We start from the raw sequence: 19,989 nt of genomic DNA on the forward strand, positions 1-19,989 counted from the left end.
TTTTTAGACAAGCAAAGATCTGTTACTTGCTTTCTCTAGAGATTTTCTTAGTGGTGAAGGAGATATTTCTCGTCATCTCGGTTACTTTGGGTTGACTGTTAGCCATTTTCAGACACCTCTTCATGAATTTAATTTTGCTATCACCAATATAGCTGTCGATCTTCGATGTGGTGTTCGTTTGGTGTAAGTATATTTTACTGATCCAATGGAATGATGGTGCCTCTGACTTTTCTCTTAAATGTGGTGCATATTCTAAAGAATTGAAGTGCTATAAAGTTATATACTTTAAGGTATGAGTAGTTTGTATGAATAGCATTACTGACCCAACATAGGTTTAAGTATTTTGTTTGTCTCTGGGTTATTTGACATCCTGATGTTCTTCCAGCAATTTTCTCCTGTCTAAAATTGCTCAATATGTTTATATCTTGTATATTTCTAAGATTTGAACCAATTAGTTATTTTGAAACTGTTTTTGATGAATTTGAAACAAATTATTTTTACCTGCTCATACTCCTTTCTTCCCTATCTTCCCTCATTGGCCAAGAGATCCTAAGATTTGCAAACATCTGAGTGAAGAAATTTTTATTTGTCTTTTGGAAGTGACGAATCTCTGATCCTGGCACTGCATAATCCCTTAGTTTTAGACTTTCCAGCCAGGGACCCAACCTGTTGACAACTTTCCTGTGAAATGCTCTCAGAACTTTGCATGTATCAATGGGATCACTTCTTATTCATTTAAATCTGGGGAATACGAGCTCACACTACTCCACCTGACCTGGAAAGTCAAACTTCTCAACACAGGAGTCAATCCAGGAACCTTGATGATAGCCCTGTTAAGAAAACTGTTGACTTCCTTGGAGTCTGACTAGACCCGTGTGCAGGATTTTAGATGTGATCTCACAAAAGTCCTATGTTCCAGCTAGACTTTCTTAATTTTGTGCTCCAACCCCTGGTAATCAAAGTCAATATGTTATTTCTTCATTGTTTGCTATACCTGAATGTTAATTTTGTGTTTCTGGCAAAATGGCAACCAAATTCTTTTAATTTTCACATTTTGTCGCTTAAGTAAATTCCAAAAAATGAATAACTGCCATTTTTCTGCTTTAGATACCTTCTGCCACCAATTTTCCACTTAACCTATCTATAATCTTAGCTTAACTTTTACCACGTAGCGTTGTTTGCAGACAGTCAAATTTCTAACGATTTTCATCTTAACTCTACATCGCAGAGCCAAATGCACTTTTAATGGAAGAGCATACTGCACAATTTCTGAGAGTCTGATTGTTTTTCAATGCATTGGTTTAATCTGTTCCAATATCTGCAAAAAATTTAGAACTTTCTGGGGATTGGAAGGTAGCATTGCTATTCAAGAAAGGAGAAAGATAGCGTGTGGAACTGTATGCCAGTTAATGATGTCAGCCGTCAGGAAAATGCTGGAATCGAAACTCGCGAGCAGCTAATTTAGAAAACAGTAAAACCAAACAGATTACCAAGTCCATACTAAAGAAGAAAAAACATATATTTAGCAAATACTGATTCAGGTCAAAGGGCCAAGTATAGTACTATAGATTGTGAATGTTAGAGGCATTATAACTGATCTTCTTAGTATCCAACTAACAGCTTGTTAATTGAAAATGATTTTTTTTTTGACTGTTTGTTTCCAGTCTGATGGACATTTCTCTAAATGTGCTAATAAAATACTCATAGCCCAACAAGCCATTATTTTGTGCAACAACTTTTTCTTGTGGCACCTCATCAAATGCTTTTAGAAATTTGAAACATGCGGCAATATCCCCAACTCATGTTTGCTGCTAGTTGTTTATTCACATAAATCTCTTGTAGATTGGCTAAATGTAGTTTTCTTTTTGTAATATGACTTGGTGCAGTCAACATGGTTTTACAATTTTTTATTAAATTGCCTGCTAACACATCCTTTATGATTCCAACATTTTCCAGATAGCTGAATCAGGAAAACTAGCTTATAGTTTGTGGTACTTTTACTACCTTCCAATCCACTGTAACTGTTCCAAAATCAACAGCATTTCAGAAGATGAAACAATTGTTTTTGTTCACTCGTGGGATATTTATGTTGCTAGTTGAGCTAGCAATTGACTGTCCCTTGTTGCTCTTAAGAAGGTGGTGTTGAGCTCTCCCCTGGTTTTCCTGGATGGAATTGGTTGTGTTAGGAATGTGAGGTCGAAGGATCTTTGGCGAATTTCTGCAGTGCATCTTGTAGATGGTGTACACTGCTGAGAATGTTGGTGGAGTGACTGAATATTTAGGATTTGGTGAGAATCAAGTTAATGCATTGCAGAATAGGAAACTCTGAAATTATGCAATGTGCTCTGCAATCAGAGTGTATTTGACTCTGAACTGTAACCTTGCTTTAAAAATGATAGACTCCATGGAATTCATCATTGACTGTTTTGAAATGTAATTGCTACAGAATGTCCAATTGTAGATCTTCACGTGGAGTTCAACAAATGTTTGATCAAATTTACATTGATTGTATTTCAAACCAATGGACAAAGTATTTGGTTTTTAGAGTTAATGTTATCTAGTATTGCTGTTTAATCATTGAATATTTAATGAAGAAAATGAAATAAATTATAAGGACATATTACTTTGCAACTTACCTAGCTGGTCTTTTAGCCTGCCCATATAGTTAGAATTTTGTATGATTAATTTTCCTTTGACTTGATGAGTGCTCTAAATAAGCAAATTGATATAGTAAAGTTGTCTTGAGACAAGACATTGAGCAATTTTTAAACTTAGTCGAGATTTTCAACCTTGAGAATTGCTAACGATGTGTAATTCCAATTGATGTATTTAGTAGGATGTTCGTTTGTTTTCTTTGATTTGGACAATCTCTTTTATAGGCGAGCAGTGGAGCTTCTCACACGAAACTGGAAACTGTCAAAGCAGCTAAGAGTTCCAGCTATTAGCCGTCTTCAAAAACTGCACAACATGGATGTTGCATTAAATTCCCTTAAAACTCGAGGAGTTGACCTGAGAGATGAACGGGGTAAAATTGAAATTCTGTAACTGTGACTTGAGAATACAAAGCTTTTTCATTCATGATTAGTTTTAAACCTTTTTTTTCCACTTTTTGTTTATAAGGCAGCGTAATAGATTCTAGAGATATTGTTGATGGACATAGAGAAAAAACCTTATCATTGTTGTGGAGAATCATCTTTGCATTTCAGGTATGTGTTTCTTAAAAGTATACCTGTCATTCCTCAAAGATGGTGCAAATATTCTGAAATTAAAGTGAAAGAGTTGCTGGGTTAGGATTGAAATTCTACACAATACATATTTATAAATGTATGTGACTTCATCCATTTATTTGTTTTCACCATCACTTGGGATCTTACTGCCTCAAACGCTGAAGAAAATACTCAGCTCTTTGAATTTTACTTTCTTTGATTTTTAGCTTCTGGCAGCCTTGCGAAAGCCAGGTGGCCATCTAATGGAAAATGGTACTGACTTGCAAGGGTGAACTGTTCAACACAATATTTTTAATCAACCTGTTCAGAGATGTTACTGCACACCCTTGGACCAGGTGGAATTTAAACTTGAGCTTCCCGGCTCAATTAGGAACAGTACCATTGTGCCATAAGATCCTAGAGCTGTGCAACAAAGAGTATGCACAAATTAATGCTGCTGCATCAAACCAGCCATCAGTTAAGGATTTGTATAATTTGCAGCCGCTTTACAAGCACTACCTTAGTGATCATGTGTACTTAAGTGATGCAAGATTGAATGATCAAAGGAGCATTAAGTGTGGGTCTTTATACCCATTTTGTTTGTTCAAGTGGTGCTGACTAGGGAGAATCCATCTTTAATGAAATCAAATGCAAAAGGAGCTCCAACAGAACATTGCTTCAGGTAGTCATTAAGCTAAAATTTGGATATTAACATGTTGATGCCAACCTTTTTCCTGTTTTTTTTAAAATGCTAATATCCATATTCTCAAAATTTTTGTTTGAGATTAGCTTTCGGAAGCATAAGTAAGCTTTAACTTATGTTTATTATCAGAAGGTGGCTCATTTTATGGTGATCCAGACCACCACCTAATGTCTTCCTCAATGAGCACCAGATTTGGACACCACCTCCTGTTAACTTGGTGGTTCTGCAAATTACCTCCATTCCTCACCTCCTTTCCAAATAGCCTGCAATTTATTCAGACTCTTGTCACAGTGAAAATGTGAAAGGTCAGACAAAACTCCCAGTCCCATTAGCAAAGGCACCAAAGGATGAGAGCGAAGGTGAGGTAAAGTGGTGATTCCCCTGAGACCTGACCCCAACCTCATTACTGGGTTTCTGCCCGCCTACTCCATCCTCTTTAGCCAAAACGTGACTGAAATGGATCATGAACCTATTCTAGGTACAGCCTTCACCTTGGGTCCTGCTTCTGGCCTGGTTACTGGGTTTCTGACTACTAGCTTCATCTGTATTTTTGTTTTCATTTCTTTTCCTCCGACTTCTCAATAGATGAGTAGTGGTGCAGACAACAGTCTTCCAGGTGATGGCACTGGGACCAATGAATGTAATTGTTCCAACTCCTCCAGCTACAGGTTGCTTCCCTCCCACCCTTTCTGCTCCACTTGTCGTAGATTATGTCTCAGGAAAAGCAAACGACTGGGAGGGAGTTGCAACAAGGAGCATAGGAGCAACAAAATCTGAGTTTGGAGAAGCAGACATCCCTCCTACATACACTGCTTCTTTAAAAAAAATCTCTGCATTGTTTTCCTACTCTTTCAATGGGACAACTGTGCTTACAATTGTTCAGGTCTGTTTAGACTAGAGAGGAACTGTTGATTCATACAATAGGAGCAAGGCAATAATTCTTGAATTTTTTTTGTTTCTATCCTTGATTTTTTTTTTTCCATGGGTTACTCATGAAGTTCCATGGGTAAATTTGACTACCAGCCCTGTGTATTTTCAACAATGATGTGTGCGTTGGAGGTTAAGTATTTTGACTGTGCTGATTTTTTTCCTCTTAGGTCGAGATTTTGCTGAATGAAGAACAATTACAAGAAGAAATTGAATTCTTGCAAAAAACTTTGCGCACATGCCATAAACTGGTAGCCCTGCGCTCTGTGTCTGTACTGTCCCAAAAATCGCCAAAAAATCAAAACCTCAAAGATACACCTGAAAAATACAGCCCAAGAATCAAATTGCTAATGAATTGGGTTAATGCTGTTTGTGGATATTATGGTGTCAAAGTAGGTTTATTGATTCATTTATTTTATCTGCACAAATTTCCCTTTTGTGTGTGTCTTTTTAATATATCTGTATGTAAGTGCCATCCATCATTACTCCATATGTGGCTGTTTTCATTGCGCAAGAGTAGCGAGTCACTGGCAGAATGACAATTGAGCTGCATTGATCAAGTTATTATTCTACTACTTCTTTCAGATTGAGAACTTCACTGTAGCCTTTTCTGATGGCAGGGTTTTGTGTTACCTTGTCCATCATTATCATCCGGGCCTTCTTGCTACAAATGACATCTGTTCACGAACGCTGCAGACGGTTGAATGTGCACACCGTGGTACAGTGGCAATTGATACATCAACCAGTGAATCTGATGAAAGCTCTGTTGATGTCATCCCAACAAACCACAGTGAGTCTGGTCAGTATTTTGAAGATAATGGTGACATTTGCGCCCTATTGCTAATGACTATACTATTTCTAGAAAGTGCACGTTTATTAGAAATATGTATTTATCCCCCCAGTCATCTGCAATTAGACAAAACATTTGTGGTTTTATATGATGTAAACATTTTAAAAAAGACTACTGCTCATTAATGCCAAGGTCCAAGCCATCCTTGTTGAAACTGAGACCAAAATTGGTTGTAGCTAAATGACCTTGGGCCCTAAAGTAGGACCAAATGAGCACAAAGGAACAGACCCAGAACCGACAGGGTACAGAGAGTGCACCGGACAGCTGGTCCTCGAAGGCAGATCTCCAGTTCCCCATCGTTTTCATATACTGGCTACTGCGCAGCGGACCACAAGCTGTACTTGTCAATACTGGAGCTTTGGCCAGCTGGGAGGACCTGCACTAATCCAGGGCATCCAAGCTATACTGTTGCCCAGAAAATCTTACTCACTGGGAGGTAAAGGACCAATCAGATCTGGCTTCTTGTGTGGGTTATGTGAAACTTGGAGGGGAGGTTGAAAATAGTTGTGTCCCCCATGTGCCTTCTTTTTAGGGCAGGCAAGTTGTAGGTTTGTGAAGTGAAATCTTTGAAAATTATCAGAGAGCAAGCAAATAGAGAACATTCATGTGTGTCTTTAACAAGTGTCTTGTTGGGAGTTTTATTTGTGTGGGCTACAGAATACTCCATCTCTGGCTAGCTTTCTATGTGGCAGGTGCAGTTTAGATGCTGTTCCCCTGCTCTCTGCTCCCCAGGTGTTATTAGGCAACTCTAATGCTGTTGAATATCAAAAAGATGAAATTGGCTTTCCTTACAGGAAATGGTCATTGTCTGGCAATTGTGTGATGTACATTTTACTTAACTAGTCTCGTGAATAGGAAACTTCAGATATTTTTACTGTTTCCACCATAGCTGAGTGGTCAAAGGGGAGAATTGAAAAGGTTTTTAAAAATTATGAACAATTTTGATGATGTGAATGAAAAAAAAATATTTTCTGTGGCTCATGAGTCAGTCATTTAAGAGCCATCAATTTGAAATAGTGAGATTCTAAGAACTTGTATACATAGCTGAATAATGAATTTATTTTCTTTTTAAAGACCAGTTGATCAATTTTGATGACGGAAATATGCAGTGACAACAGGATAGTGGGGTTACTTTTTGAATTGTTCGAACAGAGATGTAACAGTCCCTATTCTAGTGTGTACACTTGTGGTAACAAGGTGAAATGCTAATTTTTATTCCAGTTAGGTAAATAATTAGATATGTACTTGAGCCATCTGTTGCTTTTAGAATTACATATATGATACAAAACAGTATATTAATTTCACTTTTTAGCTTCTTCATCAACTAGACTCTTTGAAGAACTTTTGGAGAATGAAAAGAAGAATTTTAATTTGGTGACTACTGCTGTTGCAACACTTGGAGGGGTTCCAGCTATGATACGACCAGCAGATATGTCAAATACTATCCCTGAAGAGAAGGTAAAATTTAATATCCTTGCCTTGAGGTGATAACATTTAAATAGTGTGCTTTTTTTTAAAAAAAACAATCAAACTGCAAATGCTGGAAATCAGAAACAAAAGCAGATTGCTGTAAAAAAAAAATAAAAAAAATCAGCAACCTTTGTTTTGGGTCGAGTTCTGAGGAAGGGTTACTCGATCCAAAACGTTAACTCTGATTTCTCTCCCAGATGCTGCCAGATCTGCTGAAATTTTCCAGCAATTTCTGTTTTTGTACAGAATTTAAAAATTAAGTATAGAATGACATCTGAAAATTTATGACTGCTGTTTTGATAAGTTATGTTTCTGGTTTAGTCTTGAGCATTGGATGTTTTATCAAGCTGCTGATTAATTATAATTCTATCATTGCTGCTCATGGCCAGGATGTTCAGTGTTATTTTGACTAAATATTCCAAATGCCACCGTGTACCACCACAGCAAATTTATTTTTTCTTATCACTTTGTCACAATTTATTTCCAATATTTTTAAAAATTATTTTATAGGTTGTTATTACTTATGTTTCATTTCTTTGTGCTCGTCTTCTGGACCTTCGAAATGAAACAAGAGCTGCTAGGATCATTCAGGCAGCTTGGAGGAAGTACAAGCTCAACTGTGAGCTTCAACTTTTAAAGGTAGTGTAAGCATCATCCAGAATATTCATTGTCACATATATTGTCCTTTACAGGGTCCCAATAAAGCTCATGTACACGTATTGAGTGAATTCTTTTTCTAGTAATGTGCAGTAGATTTTATGCAAGCATGGTAATATGTCAATGACTTGAATAGTTGTTGATTGTCCTAATATTTCATTTTATTGCCATTGGAAAGAAGCAAATAAGGTTAAATAAATTGTATGATTTTTGGACTACTTTCCTGTTACGTCATTACTGCAAGCATCAGAGTATACTTATGCCTTCACTACTCTGTACACTTTTTTCCTTCATTTCATTTCATGCGTTTCATCAAGACCTTACAATGAAGTAAAGATGCATGTTTGCAGGTGACTAATGAGTTATGCACGAAAATGCATTTTGTCCAGAATTCTTTCCAGTTATCCCATTACTGTGGTTCCAGTCTCAGTTTTAATTAGTTCAGTGCCATTTTAGCTTTGCAGCAGTGAGTTAAATTCCAGCTTATTGGTTATTGTTGATTAGGCATTGTATCATCCTCTGTCTTTGTGTCGAGATGTCTTTGCCTAGCATCTCCTTACATAGAGATATTTTGTAATTCCATTCAGCAGAACATTGCTGTAATTCAACACTGGGGCTTAATGGGATACCCAATATGTTGAGGTATGAGGTGGCACGAAGATGTGAATTATTTAACTGCTACTCTACCAGTTCTGTATTCCTTCCCACATGTCAAAGTAGACTAGATTAGATTAGATTCCCTATAGCATGGAAACAGGCCCTTCATCCCAACATATATAAAGAATGCATTTTGCAAGATGTTTGTCATTCCTCTGCTTTCGAAGATCTTGAGACCATGGCAAGCAGTGCCTAAATTGTACATTTGTTCTTCTAAATTTAAAAATTGTATTATGTACTGTTTTAGGAAAAAAGTCAAGCTGCCTGTGTCATTCAAGCAGCTGTGCGTAAGTTCCTCTGTCGACAGCATGTCAAAAAGGCAACAAATGCTGCTCTGATTATCCAAAAGCATTGGCGTGGTCATATGACCAGGAAGAAAGCTCAAGCATTGATGATGATGAAAATGCAAAGAGTGCAGATTGAAGCGGCAATACTTCTTCAGGTTAGATTAATATGCTACATAATGAGGACAATTTTTAAGGCTTAAATGCTGCTTCGTTATTCCACTGTTTTAGATGGCACCTTTGCAGATATTTATGTTGTTTTTCTTTTACAATAGTAAGCTGTCAAAATTTAGCTTCAAGTCTGGTCGGAAGTAGTAATTGAGTCATTCATTTGAGCTGTACAAATCAATACAATTCCTTCTCCTCTCAGCCAGAAAGATAAGGGCAAGAGATATCTAGCAATACCACCTGCAAGTTCCATCCAAATCTCACAACATCCTGATTTAGAGTTATATTGCAGTATTGTATCATTGTCGCTGTCACTAGCTTAAAACCTCTTTCCTAACTGACCTATCTCAATCTAGGCAGTAGAGGTACACATGTTTTCTCAGAATTGTCCAAGAAGACGCTATTTTGTGGAAAAAATAACTCAATGAATATATCTCCAGCTTAGGGCTTCTTTCATGCATTGAAGTGAATGTTCACTTGGGCCTTGCCTTAACATACGTTTACTTGATGAATAACAAACGCATTTAAAAAGGATCAGATGTGTTTGATATTTTGCTGCCTTCCATTTTATCTTTATTCTGATGTCCTGTTTATTTTGTTGGACTACAAAAGAAGGAAATTTTATTTTTTACTCTAATAATATCCAGATCTGATGACATTAGTGGTTTTGCCTGAATTATGTTCCCTTGTCTACCCAGTGCTAACTTTCTGAATACCGATGAGACATAATGAGCCATCTTTTTTCTGTGGCTTACTTTGCACAATGAAATATTGATCTTCATATTGGCCTGTACCCGGTGCATTGAGTGAGGTTTCTCTAATTTACTCAGATTGTGTAATTATGAATCTGGTGTGGATTAGTCTAGATAATATAAATAGAACACTGTTCCGACAATTAACGATGCAGATCTTGGTCCATCTCCATTGCCTGTTATTTGTTCTGTCGATTCAATCATCCCAACGTATTGCCTGAAAACGTAAGGGGCATGATTTTCAGGAGACAACCTGGGTTCAGATGAAGCCTTTCTTATAAATGCGGGTGAGACCTACAATCCTTTCTAGCTATATTAAACATGGAAAAGCAATACAGGAGGAGACCATCAAATGTACTTCATTCCAATATGTTGCACATAGACTGTAGTAGCAAGCAAATTTTCTTTCCTGCCACACCCCTGTACCAAAACACTAATTCTGAAATCTTGACAGCAACTATTAAAAAAATACTAAGAATAAAACAATTTGGAGAGAAAAATGAAAAATTCACCAAGCATCAAAGATGATCATGCAAGCTTCACAGTATTACAGCAATTTGAGAATGCCAATAATTTTAGTGAGCCAGCAGATTTTCTCGAACTTGGTCTCTTCTCTCTCATTTGGTTTCCTTTGTTGAGACTTCAGGGTACTTTGCCACCTACTTCAGAGAATGGTTCTCAAACTTCCATACATTTCTCATGCAAGAGGTCTAATTCCTTTTGTTGGTTAAACCTTAAAATTGAGTACTGTTTTGATCTTCCCCTTTTTGTTTCTGCTCAGCCTCAAAATTGAATTCTATACCTTTTTAAATGTAGCAAAAAAAAATTGTCTAAGGAATATATTAAATTCTTATTTGCTTTGCCCTCAGTATTTTCCTTCAAGGTACACAAATGAAGCATGAAACTCCTGAGACACTATGTAGGAGCCAAACCATAACAAATGTTCCATGCTTAGATTGGCATCAATATTCAATGGTTTGCCCAGGGTATGGATAGATGTTGTTGCTTGTTGTATATTCATGACTCTTTATAGTGGCTGGATTGATTCATTGAAGTTGCTAGGCACTTCAAGTGCTGATTTACCTTCTTTCATCTTCCCAAAGAAATTCCACCTGGTGCCTTTTCATTTTATTGATCCTTTCTTTTAGCCATATTAAGTAAAACGTTTGTACTTGTAACTGAGAGTTTCATCTGGCAGTTCCACCTGAGCTTGCTTGATGTTCCATATAAATTATCCAGGAACCAGCAATGGCTCTGAGTTACCAGAGATTGCTGTTGGCCTATAACCTGACCATAATAATTTTCTCCTCACTGCTTTCTATATTGTGTATTATTAGTTGACTATAACCTGCTATCTTGTTATTGGCAGCATTGTTTGCTGTTTTGTACTTCAAGTATCCTACTTGGAGAGCACTAAAAATCTGCTCTTTTGTGATGATCTGAACAAAGTTTTAATTCTTAAATCTTGCCCTATAGAAAACTGAGCAGGCTAAGAGTTCAGCTGCATTTATTGAACACATGGTTTTGCATGAGGAGTTTCAATCCAGTCTCTATTTCCTGCATGAATATTTCTAATTTTGAGGCGACATTTCTGATTAGCAAGGTTTGTGAAGGTTTGTAGCTCAGGTTGAGGTTTAGGGTGTAGGTTTGCTCGCTGAGCTGTAGGTTTGATATCCAGATATTTCATCACCTGGCTCGGGTTAGGGTTAACCAGGTAATTAGCTAGCCAGGTAATTAAACATCTGGATATCAAACCTACAGCTCAGCGAGCAAACCTACACCCTATTTCTGATTAGATTGTGTTGACAGTCTTGTGTCAATTCTGTTAAGTGCGCGTTGGTTTCTGATCTGCTAACCTTGCATATCAAATCACTTTCGGGGGGGGGGGGGGGAGTTAAAAACAAATGAGAGATAACTATTCAGATATTATTTTAAATTTTCTGAACTATTTTGTATGCTTAATTATGGTATCTTACAATTTTGTGTAATAAATAATTGTTAACCCTTTGGAATGCTTTTCTTTTGGGTGGCTGGTCTAATCTTTAATTATAGCATACATCAAAACATACAAGAATATGTATTTTTACTATTGTAATTTTTTTGTATCTGTGCAATAGGCTTATTGGCGAAGATATGCTGCTAGAAGACAGCTTCGGCGAATGCAGCACTCTTGTATTCTCATACAAAGCCACATAAGAATGAAAATCGCAGTCACCACTTATAAACGTACAAAAAAGGCTGTTATTATACTTCAGAGGCATTTCAGAGCCCATCAGTTAGCTTTAGCTGAGCGGAGGAATTATTTAAAATTCAAACAATCAGCTGTTATAATACAGTCTGCATTTAGAAGATGGAAAGCTCGGAAACTCAAAAAGCAGGCCAAGGCTTCGGTATTACTCCAGAAATACATAAGAGGTTTCCTCTGTCGATATAAATACAAACTATTTCAACGATCCATATTCATGTTGCAAACTTATGCTAAAGGATATCTAGTAAGAAGTGCAATCAATAAGAGGAAGAAAGCTGTTCTTACACTGCAGAAGCACATAAAGGCATATGTGACAGGAAAGCGTGAATATGTTTCATATCAAAAATTGAAATGGGCTGCAGTAGTATTTCAATCTGCTTACCGTGGCGTACAAGCAAGAAAGCTTTATTGCCAAACAAAGTCAGCTTTAGTAATCCAGTCTACTTTTAGAATGTATCAGCAACGAAAGAGGTTCGTTGCCATTCGGAAAATGGTAATCACAATGCAGACTTCAGTAAGAATGCGGTTAGCTCAGATTAGGTACCAAAAATATCGTCAAGCTGTCATTAACTTGCAGAGACGTTTCAGAGCCAAACAACAGAGGTGGCAGGAGATGCAGCATTATCGAAAACTTAGACAGGCAGCTGTAAAACTGCAGGTGGCTTTTCGAAGATGGCAAGCTCAAAAAAAGATAAGAGAAAATAAAGCTGCAGTTAAAATACAGTCATGGTATCGAATGTGTAGAGAAAAACAGAAGTATTTACGTCAAAAAGAAAGTTGTATACGAATACAGTCATGGTATAGATGCTGCGTTGCTCAACATGCTTTTTGCACTGTCAAAATTGCAGTGCTGGTCATTCAAAAATATTACAGAGCTTACCGAGTAAGAAAAGCTCAAAATGAGAAGCATATGTTGATGCTCAAGGCGGCAATAACCATACAAGCTTACTTTCATGGCATGAAGGCTCGTAGGTTTGCCAAAAAATTGAAAGCTGCATATATTATTCAGTCATACTGGCAAATGAGAAAAAAAAGATTAACATTTTTACAATCCAGACAATGTGCAATTACAATTCAGGCCTATGTGAGAAAATGGCAAGCTCAGCGAAGATATTGTTCAATGAAAGCGGCTGCTTGTATAATACAAACTCATTTCAGAGCAATTACAGCTCAAAAAAAAGCTCAGTTTGAGTACAACACATTAAGGTCTGCAGCTATTGTCTTACAATCTGCATACAGAGGGCTTCAAGCACGAAGACAGTTTTGGCTTTTACGGTCAGTTGTAAAGATACAGTCTGCTTTCCGGGGATATGCTTCACGGAAAAAGTTCATGAAAATTAAAACCGCTGTCATCAAAATTCAGGCCTCCATGAAAATGGTGCAAGTACAAAAATATTACAGATCTCTTAAGAAGTCTACACTGTACATCCAGAGACATTACCGGGCTAAAAGACTTGGCTTGGAGACGCGCAAAGACTATCTGAAGAAAAGGGAAGCTTGTGTACGTCTTCAGTCTGCTATTAGATTGTACTTAATGCAACAGCAGTTGCGTTTATGGATGGAATCTGCAGTTAAAATTCAGTCCATGTTCAGAATGCATAGACTAAGAAAGCAGTTTCTTAAGATTCGTTGTGCTGTTGTCATAATTCAAAGAAAATTTCATGCCTACACTGAAGGGGTTTGTCAAAGACAGAAGTTCTTAAGAATCAAAGAAGCCGTAATATGTTTACAGGCAGGTTACAAAGGTTACAGTGTGCGCAAAATGATTCACCTTCAGCATAAAGCAGCCACCAAAATCCAGGCAGCATTCAGAGGGCATGCATCAAGGGTCAAATACTTGGCAATGCAAAATGCAGTCATTGCAATCCAGAGATGGTATAGAAGTTCCAAAGTTAGTCAGCATCAGCGAGTTCAGTACCTTAATATTAGGACAGCAGTGATTATTCTTCAAGCAGCATTTCGTGGAATGGCTACAAGGGAAAAATTAAAAGTGCAATATAAGGCTGCAGTAGCCATTCAAACTGCTTTCCGGAAATTTCAGGCCCAGCATCAATTTGTACTATTAAAGAATGCTGCTTTAACTGTTCAACGTCGTTTTAAAGCAAAGATCATGGGAAGAAAAGAACGTCAAAAATATCTGAGAATGTGCCAATCAGCAATAATAATTCAAGCAGCTTATAAGGGCATGATGGCAAGAAAAGAATACAGTAGAAAATGGCAAGCTTGTATTACGATACAGTCTTGTTTCAGAATGCACAAAATGCGTGCAAAGTTTCAGGCTATGAGATGTGCAGCATTAATAATACAGAATCGATTCAGGGCACATGTGCAAAGAAAATATCAGCGTCAAAGATATCAAAACATAAGGTCTGCTGCCATATTATTGCAAGCTTCATTTCGTAGAATGAAAAGCCGGAAAAAAGTGAAAGAAATTCACAAAGCTGCAACAATTATCCAAGCTGCAGCTAGATCTTTCTCAAGCCGAAAGTATTATACTACTCTTAGAGCTGCTTCGATTTTATTGCAAAGGCAATTCAGAGCTTTGGCATTGAGCAGAAAGCAGCGAAGAACCTATCTATCTATCCGTGGCGCAACATTAACTATACAAGCTGCTTATAGAGGCATGAAGGTAAGGCAAGCGATTCGGCACAGGCACCAGGCAGCTACAATAATACAATCTGCATTTAGGATGCACAGAGTGTGCCTTCCATACCAGGCCTTAAGGCTGGCAACTATAATCATACAAACTCATTATCGAGCTCACCTTCAAGCGAAAACCTATCGTGACATTTACTGGAAGCTTCGCAACAGCGTTCTGCTCATTCAGGCTGCGTACCGGGGAATGATTGTTCGACAGCATTTAAGAAGCATGCATAAATCTGCAACATTAATACAGAGTTACTATCGAATGCACAAGGAACGACAGCGTTATAAGAGACTCTGCTGGGCAGCCACTGTTGTGCAGAGAAAATTCCGAGCTTGCAAAATTAGAGATGCCTGTGTGAAACGCTATAATGTTAAGATAGCAACAATTCGTATTCAAGCTTGTTTCCGAGGAATGAAAACGAGACAAGAAATTAGGCAAATTTGTCAAGCTGCAGTAATTATCCAGAGAAGAATTCATGCCTATAATGACAGAAAAAGATATCTGTCTCTTAAAACTGCCACTATTGTGATTCAACAGCGTTACCGTGCACTTCTGCTTACTCGGATTCAACAAAAAAATTACTCCACTCTTCGTAATGCAACCATATCCATTCAAGCTGCTTACAGGGGAATGAAAACGCGTCGAGAGATACAATGCGAACACAAGGCAGCTACAGTCATACAGGCTACGTTTAGGATGCACAGGATGCACCTGCCATACAGGGCGTTGAAAGTGGCTGCTACAATAATTCAAACCCATTATCGAGCTCACCTTCAAATGAAAACAGATCATGATAATTACATAAAGCTTCGCAATGGTGTTAGACTTATTCAGTCTGCGTACCGGGGAATGATGGTTCGACGGCATTTGAGAAGCCTGCATAAATCTGCAACATTAATACAGAGTTACTATCGAATGCACAAGGACCGACAGCGTTATAAGAGACTCTGCTGGGCAGCCACGGCTGTGCAGCAAAGATACCGAGCATGCAAAGTCAGAGATGTCTGTGTGAAACAATATAATGATGTGAAGAATGCAGCAATTAAATTTCAGGCATTTTACCGTAAGAAAAAAGCACGTGATTTGACTAAAAGAATTAAGGCAATTCGCCGAATTACATCATTCTTGCAGATGTGCGTTGCCAGAAAATTCTTCTTGATTCAAAGATCAGCTGTGATAGTACTGCAGGCAGCTTTCCGTGGTCATCGAGAAAAGGCACGCTATAGAGCTATGTGCCAGGCAGCTATTTCAATCCAAAACTGGTATAGAGCTTGCAAAATGGGCCGTTTGCAGCTTGTGCAATATCAGTCCATGAGGCAGGCAGCTATCACGATTCAGACTGCATACAGATGTATGGTTGTCCGCCGGTGTGTTAAACAGAAAAATGCAGCTGTTAAAATTCAGTCAACATTCCGTATGATTCAACGTAGGAGAACTTTCCTCAAAATAAAATCTGCAGCCATTGTAGTGCAGTCTCACTTCCGGGCTAGAGAAGCTCAAAAACTGTACAAAAAATATAAGCTAGCAACTACTATATTACAAGGCTATTACAGATCCTACCTTTTGATGAAGCAACAGAGATCAAGCTACTTGATATTCAGGCAGTTAGTCATCAGGCTCCAAGCCAGAGTAAGAGGAAATTTTGCCCAACGACATTATAAGATGATACTTCAGAGCACAACAAAACTTCAGGTAATACTGTATTTCAAATAATATATTTAAATTGGCTGTAGTATGTAAGTTGGTACCTTTTTGTAGTATTATATAATCAGTATAGTTGAAGTTTTAATTTAGAAGCACAAACAATCTTGTGACTTCATTAAATAGTTCTTTAACTCACTGGGGATGATTAGGAGGCAGATTTCAGTTTGCCTTTGCTGTGCACATTGTTCATTGAACAATAATAAACTTCCTTGTTTTGTTTTGTCTTCCCTGACCACCTGTCATTCTATTTTTCAGCATTCTGTCTTTGCTCACCACTTGTGGGAAATTTTATGTTGCCTAATGAGTGATTCAACAAAGAAATGCTCCCAGATAATTGGCTATATTTGCAGCAGCAAATGTGAAATGCTTTTTAAGAAAGATTTAGATTCAGGACAATGGGGAATAATGTGCCGATGAAATATTTTCACATTTTGCCAAAACCAAGACTTTTTGATTCTCCCTTTTAAGGGATTTTATTTCAGTTTTATTTATAAAAAATCTTTGCAGGCCTGTTATCGTAGGAAAAAACAAAGGACGATATTTCTTCGAAACAAGAGAGCTGCATGTGTGATACAGCAACACTACAGAGCTTATTGTCAAAGAAAGGTTGAACAAGAAAAATACATTCAACTGAGGCATGCTGCTATCGTAGTTCAGGTATTTCGCTCACAAATGCTAAATAGTAGGAATTTTTTTCTTCTTCTAATCTGTTATTCCTTATAAAACAGCATTGCTTGAGATATTCCCCAGCTAAGTCCTTTAAAAGATTTCAAATTTGACTGAAATTTATGATTAAGTCACCGCTTGTCTTTTTCAAAAGAATTCGATTTTCTATCTTTCACTCTATAAGGACATACTCCAGAAAGTATAATTGTTCGAAGGATTTATCAGTCAACAAATATATATTATTTAAGACATGTGTTTTGCATTAAATTTTAACTAAAAAGCTGTTTTTCTAATGGCCCTGAATATACAACCCCTGACTTTGGCATTGCCTTTCCTTTCCCCCTAAAAGGTGATGCAAAGTAGCTCTAATACTGGATTCAAACCAGTTTTTTTTTTAAACCTACAATTTTAATGCCCCTGCCCCGATCCTATTTAGTTATATGATTAACTAAATAATATATCATCACATATATTTTGTATTCACTGATTTTAAAATTGTTGTTTTCTTTCTGAGGAGCCCTGACAGTAAAGTGTTATACTGTTGATGTGATTTCACTTGACTGCGCATAGTCTTTCCGTACGTTTACATTTAAATGTGCATAGTTGTACTCAACAGTTAATCTGATCCATCACAATTGCAACAGTTGATTCTTTGACAAAATGCTGCAGTGCCATCTGATAGATTTTGTCACCTTGGCAATGACTGCTAATCTCATAGAACTGGTGTGATGCAGTTGGTTCTCAATTTCACTTCAAATTAATCAAGTTTGGGACTTTTGAAAGAATCAACATTCTGCTCTTCACATCATTTGTCACTAAAAGTCTCTTGTTTAGTTTTGTTTCCATTTTTATCCTGAATATCTGTCCTTACTATACAATTTCATCAAATATGTGCACAATTTCTAGACATTGTCATTAAACTATTTATACTGAAGCACTTTCCTTCAACTTTATTGAAATGAGCTTTTTTTCAACTCCGTCAGTTGATCCAATTATAGAGTATATGTTCTTTGGGCTGCCTTTTTCTCTTCACCTTTCAATAGTTGATGTCTTTTCAGAATTTCATTTTCTTAGTTTTTTGTTGTGTTCCTTCTCATTTTTATTCAAGGCTCACTGGCCAGGCATACATGATTGAGTTTAGAGGAGATGTTTGCATAAATATAGCTACCTCAGAGTGCTACATTTTTTTTTAGTTGAAATATATGATTTTACTTACAACTGCTTACTGTTCTTTCTGACCAACTTCGACATCTGTTGTCAATAAATATTTTATTCCATTTTATAATTTTTTGTCAGAATGCATTCCGTGGATACAAAGCAAGGCAGCTAGCCAGAAAAGCAAGAGCTGCGCAAAAAATCCAGGCATGGTTCAAGGCTCAAATTGAACGTCGGCGGTATAAGTCCATACTTGACTCTGTTATATTCATTAAACAGCGATTGAGAACAAAACGAGAAAGATTAAGGTAACATTTTATTGCAAATAATTTGTTAAAAACGACACCCTGTGTTTTTTTAGTTCCAGAGAAAACAGAACTGTTAGCTTTTACTGATAGCAACTTCTGACATGATTACAGTTGTTGCCTTGTGAACTTTTATTATGCTGCATAGTCACGTTTTTTTCCTGTTATAAAATCCCACTATATTTTCTTGTCTGACCACTTGTGCATGTAGTTAGTTTCCAAACAAAACCTGTGTGGTAACTTTTAAGTTGATTTGTAATAGCACAGCTTAGCAGTTATATCAGTTAGCACATGAACTTTAAAATACGGAATATTTTGGAAGGAATTCCCTACTTTAAAGAGAATGCTGTTGTTCTAGATGCAATCAACACAGAAATCAGACCTCTGCTGTGAACTTAAATTTATCACACAACATTCTCATTGTAAAAACATTTTAAGTGTTAAATCCCTTGCAGCTGCATTTTCAGTAGTTCTACAATTCTTGGTCTTGCTATGCTGCTAAAGAATAATTTAGATAGTCTGCTGAGATAAAGTATCTTCTTAAGAATACCTTAACACGTCTTCAGCTTGCCTTAAAGTGAGAAGAGAGATCATGTGACATTACATAACTTTCTGTGATGTACACACTTAAAATCACATCGTAGTTAGACCTTCATTCCATGTTTTGGTTCTGATAAAAAGTATGCTGTTTCAGCCTCAATTCCATGCTCCCTGTAAAATGGTCTAAAAATGAATGATTGTCTGTCCTTTGTACTGCCTGGTTTACTATCTGAGAATTTATCAAGTTCACTTCCTAGGCACCAGAGGTAAACAAAGATCAAGAGTTGACTACTTTTTTTATCCTGATTTAAATTTTCTCTTTTTTTCAATATAGTTTGATTCGGTTGCATTTTCTTGTATTTCACAACTAGGTTCTTAAGGATCCGGGCTGCCACCATTGTTATTCAGCAAAGATGGAGACTAACTGTTGCAACAAGGAAATTGCAGGATGAAAACAAGAGAAGGACATTGGCAGCAATCAAAATCCAGGCCTTTTGGAAAGGATTTAGAGCCAGAAATCAGCTGATGAAGGTAGACTGCATTTTCCTCATTCATTGGGCATGCTTTGCATTTGAGGGATTGGCATAAACATACTGGGTTAGAATGTCCACTCTGTGCAACGTAGGAACAAATTGTGTGCATTTTCCAAGATTCAGATGTCAGCTTAAAACCGGTTTCTGTCATTGAATTCAACATTTCCTTGAACCAACGCAAACTGGCTGCATAATAGAGATAACGGATTTCCTCACCCCTCTCCTGCTGTCAGTTACTTTAAAAGACATTCCTATGATGGATTTGAGAGTGTTCACCTGCACAGCTTTATTAATTTAGGCTAAAAATGAGTTTATTGCAAAAGGAAGCATTTACAGTGTGTTTGTAATGTACCACCTGTGAGTACCCACTAGCAAATAATTCCAATTAAAACAAATTTCAAAACATAACATGATATTATTTAGTATCGTTCATGCACAGTCTGTTCCTTGTAAAACAAATCTTTATCAATATTTCAAGTATACCTTTGTGTCAATAAGCACCTAGAATATTTTATGC

The 19,989-nt window shown here is 37.1% G+C and overlaps 1 protein-coding gene across 2 annotated transcripts in view; it reads left to right on the top strand.

Annotated features, from left to right (window-relative positions):
- aspm (assembly factor for spindle microtubules) overlaps positions 1-19,989 on the top strand; it is a 59,270-nt gene that overhangs the window by 18,233 nt on the left and 21,048 nt on the right. Inside the window, exons 10-21 of one of the 2 annotated variants that reach the window (XM_043699799.1) lie at positions 8-183; positions 2,880-3,025; positions 3,121-3,206; positions 5,007-5,228; positions 5,422-5,635; positions 6,999-7,144; positions 7,667-7,795; positions 8,718-8,912; positions 11,792-16,261; positions 16,781-16,930; positions 18,236-18,402; positions 19,311-19,470. In XM_043699799.1, coding sequence (XP_043555734.1) covers positions 8-183; positions 2,880-3,025; positions 3,121-3,206; positions 5,007-5,228; positions 5,422-5,635; positions 6,999-7,144; positions 7,667-7,795; positions 8,718-8,912; positions 11,792-16,261; positions 16,781-16,930; positions 18,236-18,402; positions 19,311-19,470 — 6,261 coding nt within the window. The remainder of the gene's footprint in view (positions 1-7; positions 184-2,879; positions 3,026-3,120; positions 3,207-5,006; positions 5,229-5,421; positions 5,636-6,998; positions 7,145-7,666; positions 7,796-8,717; positions 8,913-11,791; positions 16,262-16,780; positions 16,931-18,235; positions 18,403-19,310; positions 19,471-19,989) is intronic. The other variant, XM_043699800.1, reaches the window with a different exon arrangement.

The sequence above is a fragment of the Chiloscyllium plagiosum genome, chromosome 11 (genome assembly GCF_004010195.1).
Source record: "Chiloscyllium plagiosum isolate BGI_BamShark_2017 chromosome 11, ASM401019v2, whole genome shotgun sequence".
In the NCBI taxonomy this organism is placed as follows: Eukaryota; Metazoa; Chordata; class Chondrichthyes; order Orectolobiformes; family Hemiscylliidae; genus Chiloscyllium; species Chiloscyllium plagiosum.